Source organism: Catharus ustulatus, chromosome 30, assembly GCF_009819885.2.
Source record: "Catharus ustulatus isolate bCatUst1 chromosome 30, bCatUst1.pri.v2, whole genome shotgun sequence".
Lineage (NCBI taxonomy): Eukaryota > Metazoa > Chordata > Aves > Passeriformes > Turdidae > Catharus > Catharus ustulatus.
In genome coordinates this window covers 581,105-594,886 of record NC_046250.1, presented here as the reverse complement: position 1 = coordinate 594,886, position 13,782 = coordinate 581,105, and the positions used below count along the sequence as shown (strand labels likewise).

At 60.4% G+C, this 13,782-nt stretch overlaps 2 protein-coding genes across 2 annotated transcripts; one reads left to right on the top strand and one right to left on the bottom strand.

The window, feature by feature from the left end:
• Positions 1 to 390: 390 nt before the first annotated feature.
• HAPLN2 (hyaluronan and proteoglycan link protein 2) lies at positions 391 to 2,972 on the bottom strand. Its single transcript, XM_033082774.1, has 6 exons — positions 2,778 to 2,972; positions 2,504 to 2,617; positions 1,857 to 2,207; positions 1,545 to 1,661; positions 1,258 to 1,443; positions 391 to 1,133 (listed from the first exon to the last, which is right to left on the bottom strand). Exons 2-6 carry the CDS (start codon positions 2,589 to 2,591, stop codon positions 850 to 852), a joined length of 1,026 nt encoding a protein of 341 aa, XP_032938665.1. The 5' UTR covers positions 2,592 to 2,617; positions 2,778 to 2,972; the 3' UTR covers positions 391 to 849.
• A 1,951-nt stretch (positions 2,973 to 4,923) lies between these two features.
• On the top strand, positions 4,924 to 12,289 carry RHBG (Rh family B glycoprotein). The gene is made up of 10 exons (XM_033082560.2): positions 4,924 to 5,213; positions 6,511 to 6,697; positions 7,084 to 7,234; positions 7,369 to 7,522; positions 7,832 to 7,998; positions 8,209 to 8,346; positions 8,474 to 8,607; positions 8,785 to 8,906; positions 10,478 to 10,551; positions 11,011 to 12,289. The coding sequence occupies exons 1-10, from the start codon at positions 5,033 to 5,035 to the stop codon at positions 11,074 to 11,076; spliced, it is 1,374 nt and encodes a 457-aa protein (XP_032938451.1). The 5' UTR covers positions 4,924 to 5,032; the 3' UTR covers positions 11,077 to 12,289.
• The last annotated feature ends 1,493 nt before the right edge of the window (positions 12,290 to 13,782 follow it).

Genomic DNA, 13,782 nt, shown 5'->3' with positions numbered 1-13,782 from the left:
AGCGTGGCAGCAGTGGAGAGCCTGGACACAGAGATGTCCCCAGGAGCCACAGAAACAGGGAGACACAACCCAAAGTGTCCCCCCAGATTCCAGCAGTGCTGGGTACCAGTCAGGGCTTGGGATGGGACACTGCTCCCAGCAAATGTGTGGGACTGGGAGAGCACATCACCAGTGCCAGGGCATCTCCCCATGCTGTTATTCCCCCTGCACTGTGCCAGATCCACAGCTTTTTATAGTTCTGGGTTGTGTGGAACAGCAACACCCATAAAACCCTTGAAGTGGCTGGAACAGAGATAACCCCCGGACACGGCGCTGGGGATGGAAAGTCCCCTTCAAATTCCCCTCGTGGAGAGGCCAGATGGTCCCAGGGGAAGGAGCCAGGCAAGTGTGTGTCTTTGCCATACAGTTTTGCTGTTGCTTTATTAATTGAGAAGGCAACATGCCATTAGTCACACCCGTTAATGCCCAGCCCCAGTCCTCTGCACTTGCACCAGCCAGAGTCATCAGCCAGAGTCCTCACGGCTCTGGGGAGTGAGGATGGGCGAGGGATTCACCAGGGGTGGGGAATGGGCAGCCAATGCTGTCTGCTGAGGGCTGGATTAAACCCCCCTCCCTGGTCCAGCAGTGGGTCTGGCTTCTCCAGTACATCCCAAACACCCCACAAGCCTCACAGCAGGCTGGGACAGGGCACCCACTCCATCAGGGGATGCTCCAACAACCCACATCCAGCTCTATCACTTTACCTGAGGCTGCCTGAACCACCCAAAATCGCTGGGACACCACCCCTCCTACCCCACCTCAAGCTCTCTGGTGTCCCAGCGCTGTCCCCTCAGCTCTCTCCCAGTGTCCTCACTTGCCCACGAAGCAGTAGGTGCCATAGGTCCTCATCTCCTTGCTGGGGAAGCCGAAGCTGCGGACGCCAGGGTCGGGCAGGCCCCCGCAGCGCTCGCGGGGGGTGGTGATGGGGTAGCGGACGCTGCCGTCCGCCAGCCACCCCCCGTCACAGCGATCCAGCTGAGAAAACTTCCAGGCAGAGTAGAGCTGTCCCACTTTGGCAATGGCAGCCCCGTGGTTGCGACAAGCCTGCCCGGCCTCCTTGAAGTTCAGGTGGCCACGGATGAAGTAGACCCGGCCTGGGGATGGAGAGGGGACACTGCAGGTGAGCACAATTCCCAAAAACAACCCCAGCCCTGCTGCAAATCCGGGTGGGCAGGACTCGGTGGCGCCGTGACAAGGACAGGGGGGCTGCAGCACTACCTTGGAGAGCAGAGGTAAAGCAGAAAGCATCGAACCGGTCTTTCTGCTTGTCCCTGGCACCGTAGGTGCGGACACCGGGCAGGAGGAGGCGGCCACCACACGGCTCCCGTGAGTTGATGATGGGGTAGTGCACGGTCCCGTCAAGGATCCAGCCAGCATTGCACCAGTCCAGACCCTCCGTCCAGGCTGTGGGGCGAGAGGTGGCTCAGCACAGGCACTTCCCTCCTCCCCATACCCAGACAGGTGTGGTTTTCAGCCGAAGTGTTATTTTTTTTGGAATGCTTCACCTTTGTAGAGCTGCTGGTAGGTGGCGAGGCGGGAGTCCTGCTGCTCGCAGGCTCGCTTGGCTTCGTGGTAGTTGAATTTGTAGCGCCCGTTGCTGGGCTGGTAAGGGAAGACAACCCCTGGAGGGACAGGGACAGGGACAGGGTGAGGGCAATGCTCTCCCCAAGGAGGCTTTGAATTAACATCCCTGGGGATTCAGTGCTGAATTTGAGGCTAGGGAACAGGACAACGCAATGGGGGAGGCAAAGAACCACACACCTCCATTCCAGCTGAGGGTCCCCCTCCTCCCACATCCCACATCCCCCCAACCTCACCCTCAAGGTGCAGAGTAAGTGAGATGCTCTCATCCTCCAGCCCGTTGACGAGCTGGCAGCGGTACCGGCCCTCGTCCTCCAGCGCCACGTCGGTGATGGTGAGCGAGGCGTCGTAGCGGTGGCTGTGCCGCAGCCGCACCCGCGGGCTCAGCGGCCCGTAGTTCTTGTGGTACAGCCCGTTGGTGATGATGATGATGTTCTCCCGGTAGTTGGCCGGCTCCACCTTGCTCCACTTCACGCGGTAGTTGTGGGGCAGGGCGCGCAGGACGCAGGGCAGGGTGGCCGTGGCACCGCGCTGCGTGTGCACCGTGGGGTGGAGGGGCTCCAGCAGGTACTGCAGGCGCAGGGGGGCTGCAGCCCCCCCAGGCAGCCTCAGCACCATCCCTCTGGTCCCTCCCCGGGCAACCCTCAACCCTCACCAGCATCTCATGGTTTCTATCACCCATCCTGGCTCTTCTTGGTCTCTCCTGCACCTTTAGGAGGCACAGCTCAGCCCTGGCTGCACCTGCCCAGCATCACCTTCCCTCTCCAGCACCAAACAGCCCAGTTCTCCCTGCAGTCCCCACTCTCTACATGGCTCCACATCCTGACCCCAACCCTGCTCCTTTCCCAGGCTCCCTGTCCTCCCACCAGGCCCTGCTCCCTACCTGGGGTCCCCGTTGGCCGCTGGAAGATGCCGGACACTGGGGGTGCTGCCAGGAGCCAGAGGCAGCCGAGCAGGAGCAGCCTGTGCATCCTTAGAGCCGGGGGCAGGACGGTGCCTGGGGGGAGTGCAGGGGTCAGGGACATGCAGTTGGACACACCCCAGCTTTGGTGGGGCCTGGAGGACATGGCCCTGCTCTGCAGGGGTTCTCTGACAGAGGGGACACTGACCCCACAGACTGTGCCAACCCTCCTTCCTGACCCGCCCCAGTCTCTTACCGTGCCCAGCCAGGTCCTTCGTGGAGCTGCTGTTCCCATCCAACGCCCCCAGCCCACGAGCTGCCCCAGCTCCTGCTGCTTCCCAGCTCCGACATAAACACCCCACGGCGGGGCCGAGCGCTCTGGGAAGGCTCCTGGGAAGAGGTGACACGGGGACACGGGAGGTGTGAGCAGGTGCTCCCGGCCAGCCCCTTTGTCACTGTGCTGGGGCAGGCAGTGGCCCGGCAGCCCCGTGGCCCCGCAGGCCCTTGATGCCAGCTGCCATGGTGCCGGCCATGCCCTCACTCCCTGCCCTGTCACCGTCTCTTCCCGCTTTCTTCGTTTTTTTTTTCCCTTCCAACACCTCCCCGAGGAGAGCACAGGGAGGAGGAAGCACAATTTCCCATTGTGAGTGTCTTTCTCTTTATTGTTCTGCTCGGCAAAACACAGTGTGCCCGGCTAACAAACATCCCTTTATCTGCAGGCCACAGCTTTGGGAATTCAGGGAAAATGACAGTTCTGCATTGGGTTCCAGCAGCCTCCTGGGCTGGCAAAGCCCCCCCTCAGCATCAGCCCCCAGTGCTGGGACAGTGCTCTCTGACCCCACAGACAGCAGGGCAATGGCTCATTTTATTCCCCTCTCCTGTCCCTGATGAAGGGATGATGTTCCCATCCCCTGAAGCTCTGGAGGGTTGTGCAAGGGGGGTGTTCAACCACTCGAGTCCCACTGGACTTACCCTGGCCCCCGAAAAGGCATCAGAGAAGCTTCCCCATCATCACCTCCTCTGCTGGGAGCAAAACACGGGCACACAATGGGGCTGTGTTCTGGGCTCCTGCAACTTCTCCTTCCCCAGGGTCCATCTCCAAGGGTGGGGAAGCTCTTCTCAAAGGAAGTACAGGACAAGTAATGACTGTCCCCAACACCATCCTGGCCTCACCATGGTGTGCACAGCACAGCAAACCTGGGGAGAAAGGCATCAGGGTACATGGGAAGTCCCCAGTCCCTCATCCCCCACTGCTCCCTACAGTTTTCAGCCTCAATTTTGATGCCAGCAGGCTGAACTGGCAGCCTTCTTCCAGCTCAGAATGATCAGAGCTTTGGCTCATTGTATGAGCAAAAGGTGCTCGTAGCTTTGCTCTCCCTGGGCTGAGAGAGGCTGAACTGGAGCAGCAGCGCTCCAAGCGCCTCCCTCGCAGCTCCCCGCGGTTATCGGGTGGGTCCGAGGCTCTCCAGAGTCTGTCATCTCCCTCCCTCACACTTCCTGTGCCCACGGCTGCAGGAGCAGATCCTGCTCTCCCCCAGCAGCAGCTCCGGAGGATGCTGACGCCCAGCTCTGCGGTGCCACAAACGAGCTGAGTGTTTCTCACATTTTGCACCAGCTACAGTCCCCAGCCCTCACAAAACCACAGCCAGAAGCAGAACACTCGCAGGGGCTCACATAAGTGATTCAGCCCCCTGCCCCATCCCGGGATCAGGGCATGACCCCGGCCCACCAGTGCTTATCCGAGTTCAGAGTTTGGCCAGTGCTGTGGAAAAGAGTCACCCAAGTCACTTCCCAAACACACACTGTGTTACATCTCTGCTTCTTGTCTCTCCTTCTCCCTTTTTGGGATCTGCACCCACTCTTGGTGCAGTACAAACACCTCTGCAGAAGCAGAGACAGCCAAAAAAAAAAGCCAAGGAACCCCTTGTGCTCAGCTCCTGGCGTGGGCTCTATCAGGAGCCTCTGACTCTGCTTGCTCTTGTTTTTCAAGGCTCAGATTTTCCTCCTCCCCTCATGGGCCCACAGGAAATCTCATCCCCAAAGCCCCCTGAACACTCATTTTTCCTTTTGACCAGGGAATTTGAGCCCAGCTCTGTGGGACTTTGCAGAGCCAGCACCTCCACAGCAGCTCAGTCCCACTACACTTGTGCATCACCCTCCACCTCCTCTGCCTGATCCAGCCCCCAAACCACCTGAAAGAAGCTGAAACCTCATGCATCCCCCCACCCCAGCTCCTGCCCCATCCCAAAATCACCCCAGCAGGGAGGGACACTGTCCCCACACAGCCCACACATTTCCCAGCACAGCGGCTGTGGTAACGCCAGGTGTGGAGGCGTGTCGGGGTATCCAGAGCTGAATTTCCGTGTTGGCAGCGCTGTCCCCCTCCCGGCAGTCCCTCGGAGGTGTGGCAGGACCTGGCAGCCACCCTGGCAGGCGGGATTTGCAGCCCCAGCGTGGCTCTCCTCATGCACCCCATTTTCGGGGGTTCACCCGGCCTGGCTGCCCCCCGACATGCCTGAGCACACAGCCACCTCCAGGCTCCGGCTCTCCGGGCTGTGCTTCCTCCTCCAAATCCTCAACATCCTCCTGTTCGCCGTGTTTGTGCGGTACAGCCCCGAGGGCAGCCCCGGGCAGTGCCCCTCGCAGCTCAACTGCAGCCGGAGAAACCCGGACTCGGGTTTCCAGCAGCCCCGTGAGTACCCGCACGCCCGTGGGCACAGGAGAGCCGTGCTGAGGGGATGGCTGGGGTGTCACCCTGCTCGGTTCAGACCTGCCACAGACTCGGGAATTAAACAGAGAGGGAGCATCAAGCTGCAGGGTTGGGCTACTGGTGCATCCCAGAGGGGATAAAGCAGAAGTGCTTCAAGGATTTCTGAAATGCTTGGACAGAGCCAGCCCCAAAAAAAGGGATATTTAGCCCCAAAAATGGGATATTTGGGTCTAGGACATGTGTTACAGCAGTGGAGCTCAGAGGGGATCACTGAGTGCAGTGAAAAACTAGGGATCATTGTCCCATGCCTGGTAGGGAGCACAGCAGCTCCTCCTGGCACTTTAGGGTCTGCAAAGCTTCCCACTGACCAGCTGGGTTTTGCAGTGCTGGGGGATTTACACCGAGCCCCTTCTGCAGAGGATTTGGCTCCCTGGGTGCTACCACAGGGTCCAAGAGGGGCTGCCCTGCCAGGAGCATCCTACTGCATGCTGGGCATCACTGCCGGGATCAGGGGCTGCCCCTCACTTCTCTGAGCCAAAGACAAGGTGCTCAGTGGGAGAGGAGCTTCAGAGTGCCCTGACTGAGAGAGGGGAGCGAGTGGAGCCGCTGGGCAGGGAGCTGGCAGCTGGCAGCTGGCAGGTTCTCCCGGTTTCACCTGCCCACGTAACCCCACCCAGGCAGTGACTCATGGAGAAGGCTGTCAGCTGTCAGCTGAAGGGGTGCAAAGGGCATTTAGCCCAAGCAAGAATCAAGCCCCCCTCTGGTTTGCCACCAAATGGCACCAGACTAATCCCAGTTCTCTGCTCATCCTTCTTTTCTCATTGTCCTGTGAATTGGGATGTGATGCTTTCAGGGGCAGCAGTGAGGTCCCAGGGGTGCTGACACAGACACATCTCCATGCTGGTCTAGTGGGTGCAGACAGCTCTCAGCCACCCCTGAAGGTTTCTGGGCTCTGGGGTGAAATGTGTGAGTGTCCTGAGATATCTGGACAGGGCAGCTGCAGATGGGGTGACCAGGAGGGTCACATCAGGCAGGGATGGCTTTACCTGTCACTGGCACTCCCAGTACAGATCTCCAAGGAGGATCACACACCGTGCTTCCAGACACACATCAAGCAGAGCAAACCTTCAGCTCCCCAAAGCCTGTTAGAGTAGGGGGTGTCTTAGTCCTGTGTTAGTCCTCTTAGTCCTGTATTAGCCCCCCTGGGGACCAGCAGGCAGGAGGGTGGCTGCCTGCCCCCAGCACCTCCAGACCCATCCTTGTGCCTCTCCTCCACCAGGTTTCCAGGATGTTCACATCCAAGTGCTCCTCAGCTTCGGGCTCCTGGTGGCATTGCTCAGCCGCTACGGGCCGGGCAGTGTGGCCATCAACATCCTCATCATAGCCTTTGCCATCCAGTGGGCTGTTCTGCTCCAGGGCATGTTTTACTTCGTCCTCAATGGCAAAATTTACGTGGGAGCTCAGAGGTAAGGCAGGAGGGAGCTGCTGCTGCCCAGACAGCTCATCCCAGCCCAGCCCTGGCACACTGGCTCCCTCCTCTGTAAAACTCATGGCTCTGCTTTGGAGGAGGATTTTGAAGACAAGTGGGACCAGGCCTCTGGGCTGTGTGAGTACTGCCCTAGCAAGGGCTATGTAAGTACTGCCAAGGCTGCAGCCAGGCATTTTGGGGGGCACTCCAGCCCCCACCAGCCATTCCTTTGGCACCAGCATCACAAGGCTCTGCCTGTTCACCTTGCAGGAGCAGTGGGATGCAGGGTGGGGCTGCAGGCTCAGCTCCTGTCCCCTTCCAGCTGTCCCCAGCCCCTGTGCTCATCCCTAGCAGTGTCAGCTCCATGTTTCCTCTCTTTCCCAGCATAGTCAGTGCTGACTTCTGCACTGCAGCTGTTCTGATCTCCACTGGAGCTGTTCTAGGCAGGGTAAACCCTGTGCAGATGCTGCTGCTGGCCCTGCTGGAAGTCACCGTGTGCAGTCTCAATGAATACATCCTGCTCAGTCTCATGGGGGTGAGTCACCGACTGGGGAGCCACCAGAAAGGGAGTGGCCCTGGGTTTAGGCTCCTCATGTCAAGTTCTGCCTTGTCTGGAGAGACAAATCCCTTATCCCCACTTCCTGCACGCCGCTTTTCCCTACTCACCAGGTAAGCGACCGTGGACGCGCCTTGACCGTCCACACCTTCGGGGCTTATTTTGGCCTGGTGGTTTCACGGCTCCTTTACCAGCCCCACAAGGACAAGAGGAAGAGAGAAGAGCAGCAGGACATGGGGCACCAGAGAGATGTTTTTGCTGTGGTTGGTATGCAACTCGAATCCTACAACACCTGAGTTACAGAGTTGGTGGTGGAAGGGTCGTCACCACTGTGAGGATAGTGAGGCTATGACCAGGAGATTCCTGCAAACCATCAAGGACAGATGTCCTCCACGTTCCCAGGGACCTGTCATGGCACTGCACCACCCTCTCCTAGAAAAAACTTTTCCTTGTGTTCTACCTGAAGCTGCCTTGCTGTGAACTGTGGCCACTTGAATCTCTTGGCACTCGTAAGAAGTGTCTGTCCCACAAGGGATCAAGTCCAGCATCAAGACCTGCCTGTTCTGTTCCCTGCAGGAACCATCTACCTGTGGATCTTCTGGCCCAACTTCACCTCCAGCACCACTGTCCACGGCAATGCTGAGAACTGGGCAGTGCTCAACACTTACTTCTCACTGGTGGCGAGTACTGTTGCCACCTTCATCCTCTGTCCTGTCCTCTACGAGGAGAGCACCCCACGGATGGTAGGTCCTCTCTTGGGACAAACCCAAGCTTCATGCCCTGCCCACATGCTGCCCTACAGGAATGGTGAGCCTGAACATACCCAGGGCAAAAAGGGAGGCCTGTGTGGCTTTCTTAGGTTCATAACAACCAATTTAATCGCTGAGGAAAACAGCCTCCCCTCCCAGTCCCATGGTGATGCCAGTTCCCCAAAGCATGTCCTGTTCCATCAGGTTCAGATCCAGGATGCCACCCTGGCTGGCATGGCCGTGATGGGTATGGCTGGGGAGATGCTGGTCACCCCCTTTGGGGCCCTCATCGCAGGGTTTCTGGTTGGCCTGATCTCCCCACTTGGCTTCAGATTCTTCACGGTGAGTCACCTTGGGGCAGCCAAGGACACTGATCCAGGGCAGGGGACAATCTGCTCCCAAACCTGCAAACACAGTGCTGGAGCACAGCCCCCAGCCCAGTACCAGCTCTTCCCTCTGCTCTCCCCAGCCCGTTCTGCACTCCAGGCTGAAAACCCAGGACATGTGTGGAGTTCACAACATCCATGGACTGCCTGGGATACTGGGGGCCTTGCTGGGGACACTGCTGACACTGCTGGCCACTGCAGACACTTATGGTGACAGGTGAGAGGAGCCAGAATCAGGGATGCCAGTGGCTTGATGCACTGAGCTGGGGCCACCACAACCCCTGAGATCAGGGCTGCTCCACTCACTCTGGTACAGCACCCTTTTAGAAGACATCACCCAGAGCCGTGGGCCTGTGACAAGCTCCCAAAAGCCTGTCCCCTCTCTGGCTTGCAGGCTGGAGCTTGTGTTCCCTCTGGTGGCCCAGGGCAGCCGGACAGTCGCTGACCAAGCACTCATGCAGCTCAGTGCCCTGCCCCTCACCCTGCTGTTTGCAGCACTCGGGGGCTGCATCACAGGTGAGTTCTGCCTCCAGTGCAGCGGGATGGAGGGTGTGAGGGGCAGGGGAATTGGTGGATTTGCGGGGGAAGGGCAGGAGCAGCCTCAAAGCAAAACATTCCCATCAGGCAGGCTGAGCAGAGCCCAGTGGTGCTCAGCACTGTGCAAATCCAGTGGAGGTTGGGCTACCCCTGGCGCCGGGGCTACACAAGGGACTGGGGCTCTCCAAGGGGCCGGGGCTACACAAGGGGCCGGGGCTATCCAAGGGGCCGGGGCTGTCCACAGGCCCTTACTCCCCTCGGGCCGGGGCTCCCCCCGAGGCTCCACTCCCCCCGTCTGTGCTCTCTGCAGTGTCTGGGGTCCCCTCGGGGCTGAGGCTTCCCCCCGGTCTCGGGTCCCCGCCGAGGTCCATACTCTCCCCATTCTGTGCTCTCCCCGGTCCGTGCTCTTCCCAGGGTCACGGGTCCCCCTGGGATCTGTGCTCCCTCCGTTCCCGGCTCCCCACGGTCTGTGCTCCTCCCGGGGCCAGGGCTCCCCTCGGTCCCGGTTCCCCCCGGTCCCGGCTCCCCCTGGGATCTGTGCTCCCCCCGGTCCCGGCTCCCCCCCAGTCCCAGCTCCCTCCGTTCCCGGCTCCCCATGGTCTGTGCTCCTCCCGGGGTCAGGGCTCCCCTCGGTCCCGGTTCCCCCCGGTCCCGGCTCCCCCCCTTTCTGGGCTCCCCCTCTTTCTGGGCTCCCCCCGGTCCCGGCTCCCCCGATCCCGGCTCCCCCCCGGTCCCGGCTCCCCCCGGTCCGTGCTCCCCCCGGTCCTGGCTCCCCCTGGTCCCGGCTCCCTCCGATCCCGGTTCCCCCCAGTCCCGGCTCCCCCCAGTCCCGGCTCCCCCCGGTCCCGGTTCCCCCCTGTCCCGGCTCCCCCTGGTCCCGGTTCCCCCCGGTCCTGGCTCCCCCTGGTCCCGGTTCCCCCCGGTCCGTGCTCCCCCCGATCCCGGTTCTCCCCGGTCCCGGCTCCCCCTGGTCCCGGTTCCCCCCCTTTCTGGGCTCCCCCCGGTCCGTGCTCCCCCCGGTCCCGGTTCCCCCCCTTTCTGGGCTCCCGCCGGTCCGTGCTCCCTCCGGTCCCGGTTCCCCCCAGTCCCGGTTCCCCCCGGTCCCGGCTCCCCCCGGTCCCGGTTCCCCCCGGTCCCGGTTCCCCCCTGTCCCGGCTCCCCCCGGTCCGTGCTCCCCCCGGTCCCGGTTCTCCCCGGTCCCGGTTCCCCCCGGTCCCGGCTCCCCCCCTTTCTGGGCTCCCTCCGATCCCGGCTCCCCCCGGTCCCGGTTCCCCCCGATCCCGGCTCCCCCCGGTCCGTGCTCCCCCCGGTCCCGGCTCCCCCCGGTCCGTGCTCCCCCCGGTCCCGGCTCCCTCCGGTCCCGGCTCCCCCCGGTCCCGGCTCCCCCCGGTCCCGGCTCCCCCTGGTCCCGGCTCCCCCCGGTCCCGGCTCCCCCCGGTCCCGGTTCCCCCCGGTCCCGGCTCCCCGTCGCTGCCGCTAGATGTCAGGGGAAGCCCGGGCAGCGGCCGCCCCGCTCTCAGACGCCCTCGCTCGGCTTTCGGCGTCCTCAGGTTGCGTCCTGAAAACCAAGACGCTGAGGTGTTCTCCGGACGAGCAGTCCATAGAAAACACAGTCTTCTGTGAGGTAAAGCTGGGGAATTGTTGGCAAAAAGCGGTTTATGGGTCTCAGGCAGCAGCAGGGGTTGAATATTTCCCCCCAGCTGCTGGTACCCTCCCTCCTCTTGCAGCAGCATTTAGGGCAGGACATCTGCAGTAAATGCTCCTGGTCATGGACTCATAGAATGCCTGACTTATTTTAGGTTGGAAAAGTCCTCAAAAAGCACCAGGTCCAACCATTCCACTACTGCCAAGGCCACCCTTAACCATGTCCCCAAGGGCCACATCCACAAATCTGTTAAATCCCCCCAGGGATGGTGACTTCACCACTCCCCCGGGCAACCTGTGCCCAGTGAATTCAGTGAAATTAAGTGAAAGAATTTCCCCCAATATTCCATCTAAACCTTCCTTGTGCAACTCCAGGCATTTTCTCCTGCCCCCACCTGATCAGGGCTCATTTCTGCACCTCTCCCTGTCTCTGGTGCAGGTGGCTGAGGAAGAGTGTGACCCCAGAGCGAGCAGCAAAGAGCTGGGCATCAGCACCGTGGTGTAATGACTGAATCCCCAGTGAGGTCCTGCACCACCCGTGCTCTGTCTGGAGCCTGCTCTGGAGACAGCCACGCTTGTTCCATGTGGGAGCCAGCTCCTGATCCCAAACATTTTGGGCCAGCTGGGCATCCACAGGCCTTTGCAGGGTGAAGAGGTGCTGCAGATCCCAGTGCTTGTTGTGAGAGACAAGAGTGCTTGTGTTGACCCCAGGGTCACCTTGGGGTGTCCAGGCTTGGCTCAGCCCCTTCCCCTCTCTGCTCCTTGCCTCGGTTTCCCCATCAGCTGCTCTCTGAAGGAAGGCAGTGGAGGGGAGGAGGGTTGACTGTGCTGGGAAACGGGCACAGGAGGCTCAACAGAAAGCAGCAAAGACTTTGTACAGACATTTTTGCACACAACAATTAAAATATATGGATTTTTTTTTTGTAGCTTCAGGATTTGTCCCTGAATTGTCATGGCCACCTGCCTAGCTCTACCCCCCAGCTTCCCTTGCACCCCAAACACTGATGCCCATTTGTTTGGATTCATGGGTTGTCCGACCCACCGGAGGATGGTGCAGTCACTGGAATGTGGCACAGCCCGAGCAGCCAGCACCCAGGGGCAGGAACAGAGTGACACCAGGGTCCCCAGCACAGAGGTAACCCCTGCCTTGCCCTGGCCACTCATCACCTCACACCAAGGGCTCCTCTCACGCTGTGAAAGAGATGCTCCAGGACCCCCAGAACCCGGCCCCACATCCCCTCCCAAAGAGGCTGTCACCCCACCTGAGAGTAAATTCAAACATCCTGTGAACCCACAGAGGGTCCTGCAGCAATGGGAGCAGAGGCACAGCCCCAGAGGACTCCTGGAGGGGCGATGTGGGTGTGCCAGGGGTGGCTGATGGAGGGGACACCTTGGGGTCCCATCTCCCGTGAGCCTGGGGTGGCTGCCAGACACTTTCACACTTCCTGTGCCAGACTCCAGCACTCACCATGTGGGATTCCCGCAGGCACAGGTGTCCCCAGCTGCCAGCACCATCCCTGAGGAGGGGATCACAGGGACCCCACCCCACGGACAGGGGACAGGGGGTGCAGGGCAGCACAAGAAGTTTGGGGCAAGTGCTTTGCTACCCAATCAAAGTAGCCACAGGCGCTGTTTAATTGACTCAACAAAAAAAATGCAAAAAAGTTAATGGAAAGCATTTGTTTGCAGGTGATCATAAAATATCGCTTTAAAACACAGCAGTGAGTCAAAACTTCTTGCTTTTATATAAGTAAAACTATAACTTTCCCCACTGTCGTTGTCCGCTACAGAAAACTGGTGAAATCAGCACATTAAATGCTTTGGTGTCACTGAAATTCCATGACAAAACACAGCGAAGTGGGTCACCCATCTCCGTTTCTGCTGCCGCTGCAGGCGCTGGGGAAGCTTTCTGCAGGGAGCGCAGCCCCGCTCCTCGCTCCACGTCCCTGCACCCATGTCCATGCGACACGACAGAGGAGAGGAGGGATGCAAGAGGAGAAGGGACACGAGGGCTGGTGCCGAACAGAGAGGTGCTGGGCTCAGTCACCGTCCCTAGCCTGAGGTGCAGGGCTCACCCCTCCCACCTCACCTCCGTCCCAGCCCTCTCCTCCCCTTTCCCAGGCATCCCTCTTCTCCTTTTTGATCTCCTCGCAGCACATTTCAAAAGCAACCCACTGCGTCGGGGAAGAAAAACCCCTCCAGTGAGATCATTGCGAAACCCCCAGACGTCGGGGTCGGGTGTGAAACGGACCTCCCTCCTTCTCCCCTCGCCCGGCCCCTCTGAAAGGCTGTTATGTTTTGTAATGGGATTAAGGGAGCCCTGCGCCCTCCCCACGCCCGTTCCCCGGCGTGCCCGGCCCCTGTCCCCGCTGTCCCCGCAGTTTCGGAGCGCGGCGGCCGCGGGCTCGGAGCTCTCCGTGCGGCGGCGCCGGGAGCCGGGGACGGCGAGAGCCTGAAAGGTTTAGTCAGCGAACAAATTGCTTCTCTGTAGGGGCCGTTTTCTTCCCAAGTTGAACATAATGATGGCAGTTTGAGGAACAGATGGTGCAGCTAAGCAGATAATCCCGCCGGCCCCGGGCTCGGGGAGAGGCAGCGCCGGCTCTGCCCGCAGCGCCCGGGGCCGTCCCGGGACGGGAGGGTCGCGCCGGTGTCGGGGTGACGATCGCACCCAACCGAGCACGAGGAGCTTGGGCGAGCACCCCCCCTTCACACCTCTTCTGCCTCGGGGGTGGTTTGGGTGCCAGACTCCACTCGTGCCTCAGTTTCCCTGCAGGGAGCTCTCTGCTCCGGGGCTCACCTCCGGATCGCAGCCTGACCTGGGAAGATGCAATGTGAGACAGAACAGTTTTCCCTGCACTGGAGTAAAGGGCAGCTGAGAACAGCTCGTTTTACCCTCATTTTTCTATTTTGCCTCTCTCTTCAACAGTATTCAGAATTTAGAAAAAGCTGAAGAAATTCCAGCAGCTCGCAGGGCTTGGGTGTGCAGTGTGGCCATGTTAGGCTCAGGGATGCCGGGATCTGCCTGCTAAACGAGTCTTTATTTAAAATACATCAGCGGGGAAGGTCCAAGCCCCCACAGACACGATGTAGGCAGGGCAAGGCACGGACACGTCTGTGTGGAGCAAGCCCTGCCCTCCTGCCGATGCCACACTGTCACCAGCGACTCTTCCCCACGCCACGGGGCTCTCACAGCCTTCAGGACACACTCCAG

Excerpts from the sequence above, each read along its gene's own strand:
- RHBG (XM_033082560.2), top strand. The coding sequence starts at position 5,033 with ATGCCTGAGCACACAGCCACCTCCAGGCTCCGGCTCTCCGGGCTGTGC. Across the intron at positions 6,698-7,083 it reads ATTTACGTGGGAGCTCAGAG|CATAGTCAGTGCTGACTTCT; the intron begins GTAAGGCAGGAG and ends TCTCTTTCCCAG. Across the intron at positions 8,608-8,784 it reads GCAGACACTTATGGTGACAG|GCTGGAGCTTGTGTTCCCTC; the intron begins GTGAGAGGAGCC and ends TCTGGCTTGCAG.
- HAPLN2 (XM_033082774.1), bottom strand. The coding sequence starts at position 2,591 with ATGCACAGGCTGCTCCTGCTCGGCTGCCTCTGGCTCCTGGCAGCACCC. Across the intron at positions 2,208-2,503 it reads GCGGCCAACGGGGACCCCAG|CCCCCCTGCGCCTGCAGTAC; the intron begins GTAGGGAGCAGG and ends GGGGGGCTGCAG. Across the intron at positions 1,444-1,544 it reads CTACCAGCAGCTCTACAAAG|CCTGGACGGAGGGTCTGGAC; the intron begins GTGAAGCATTCC and ends CTCGCCCCACAG.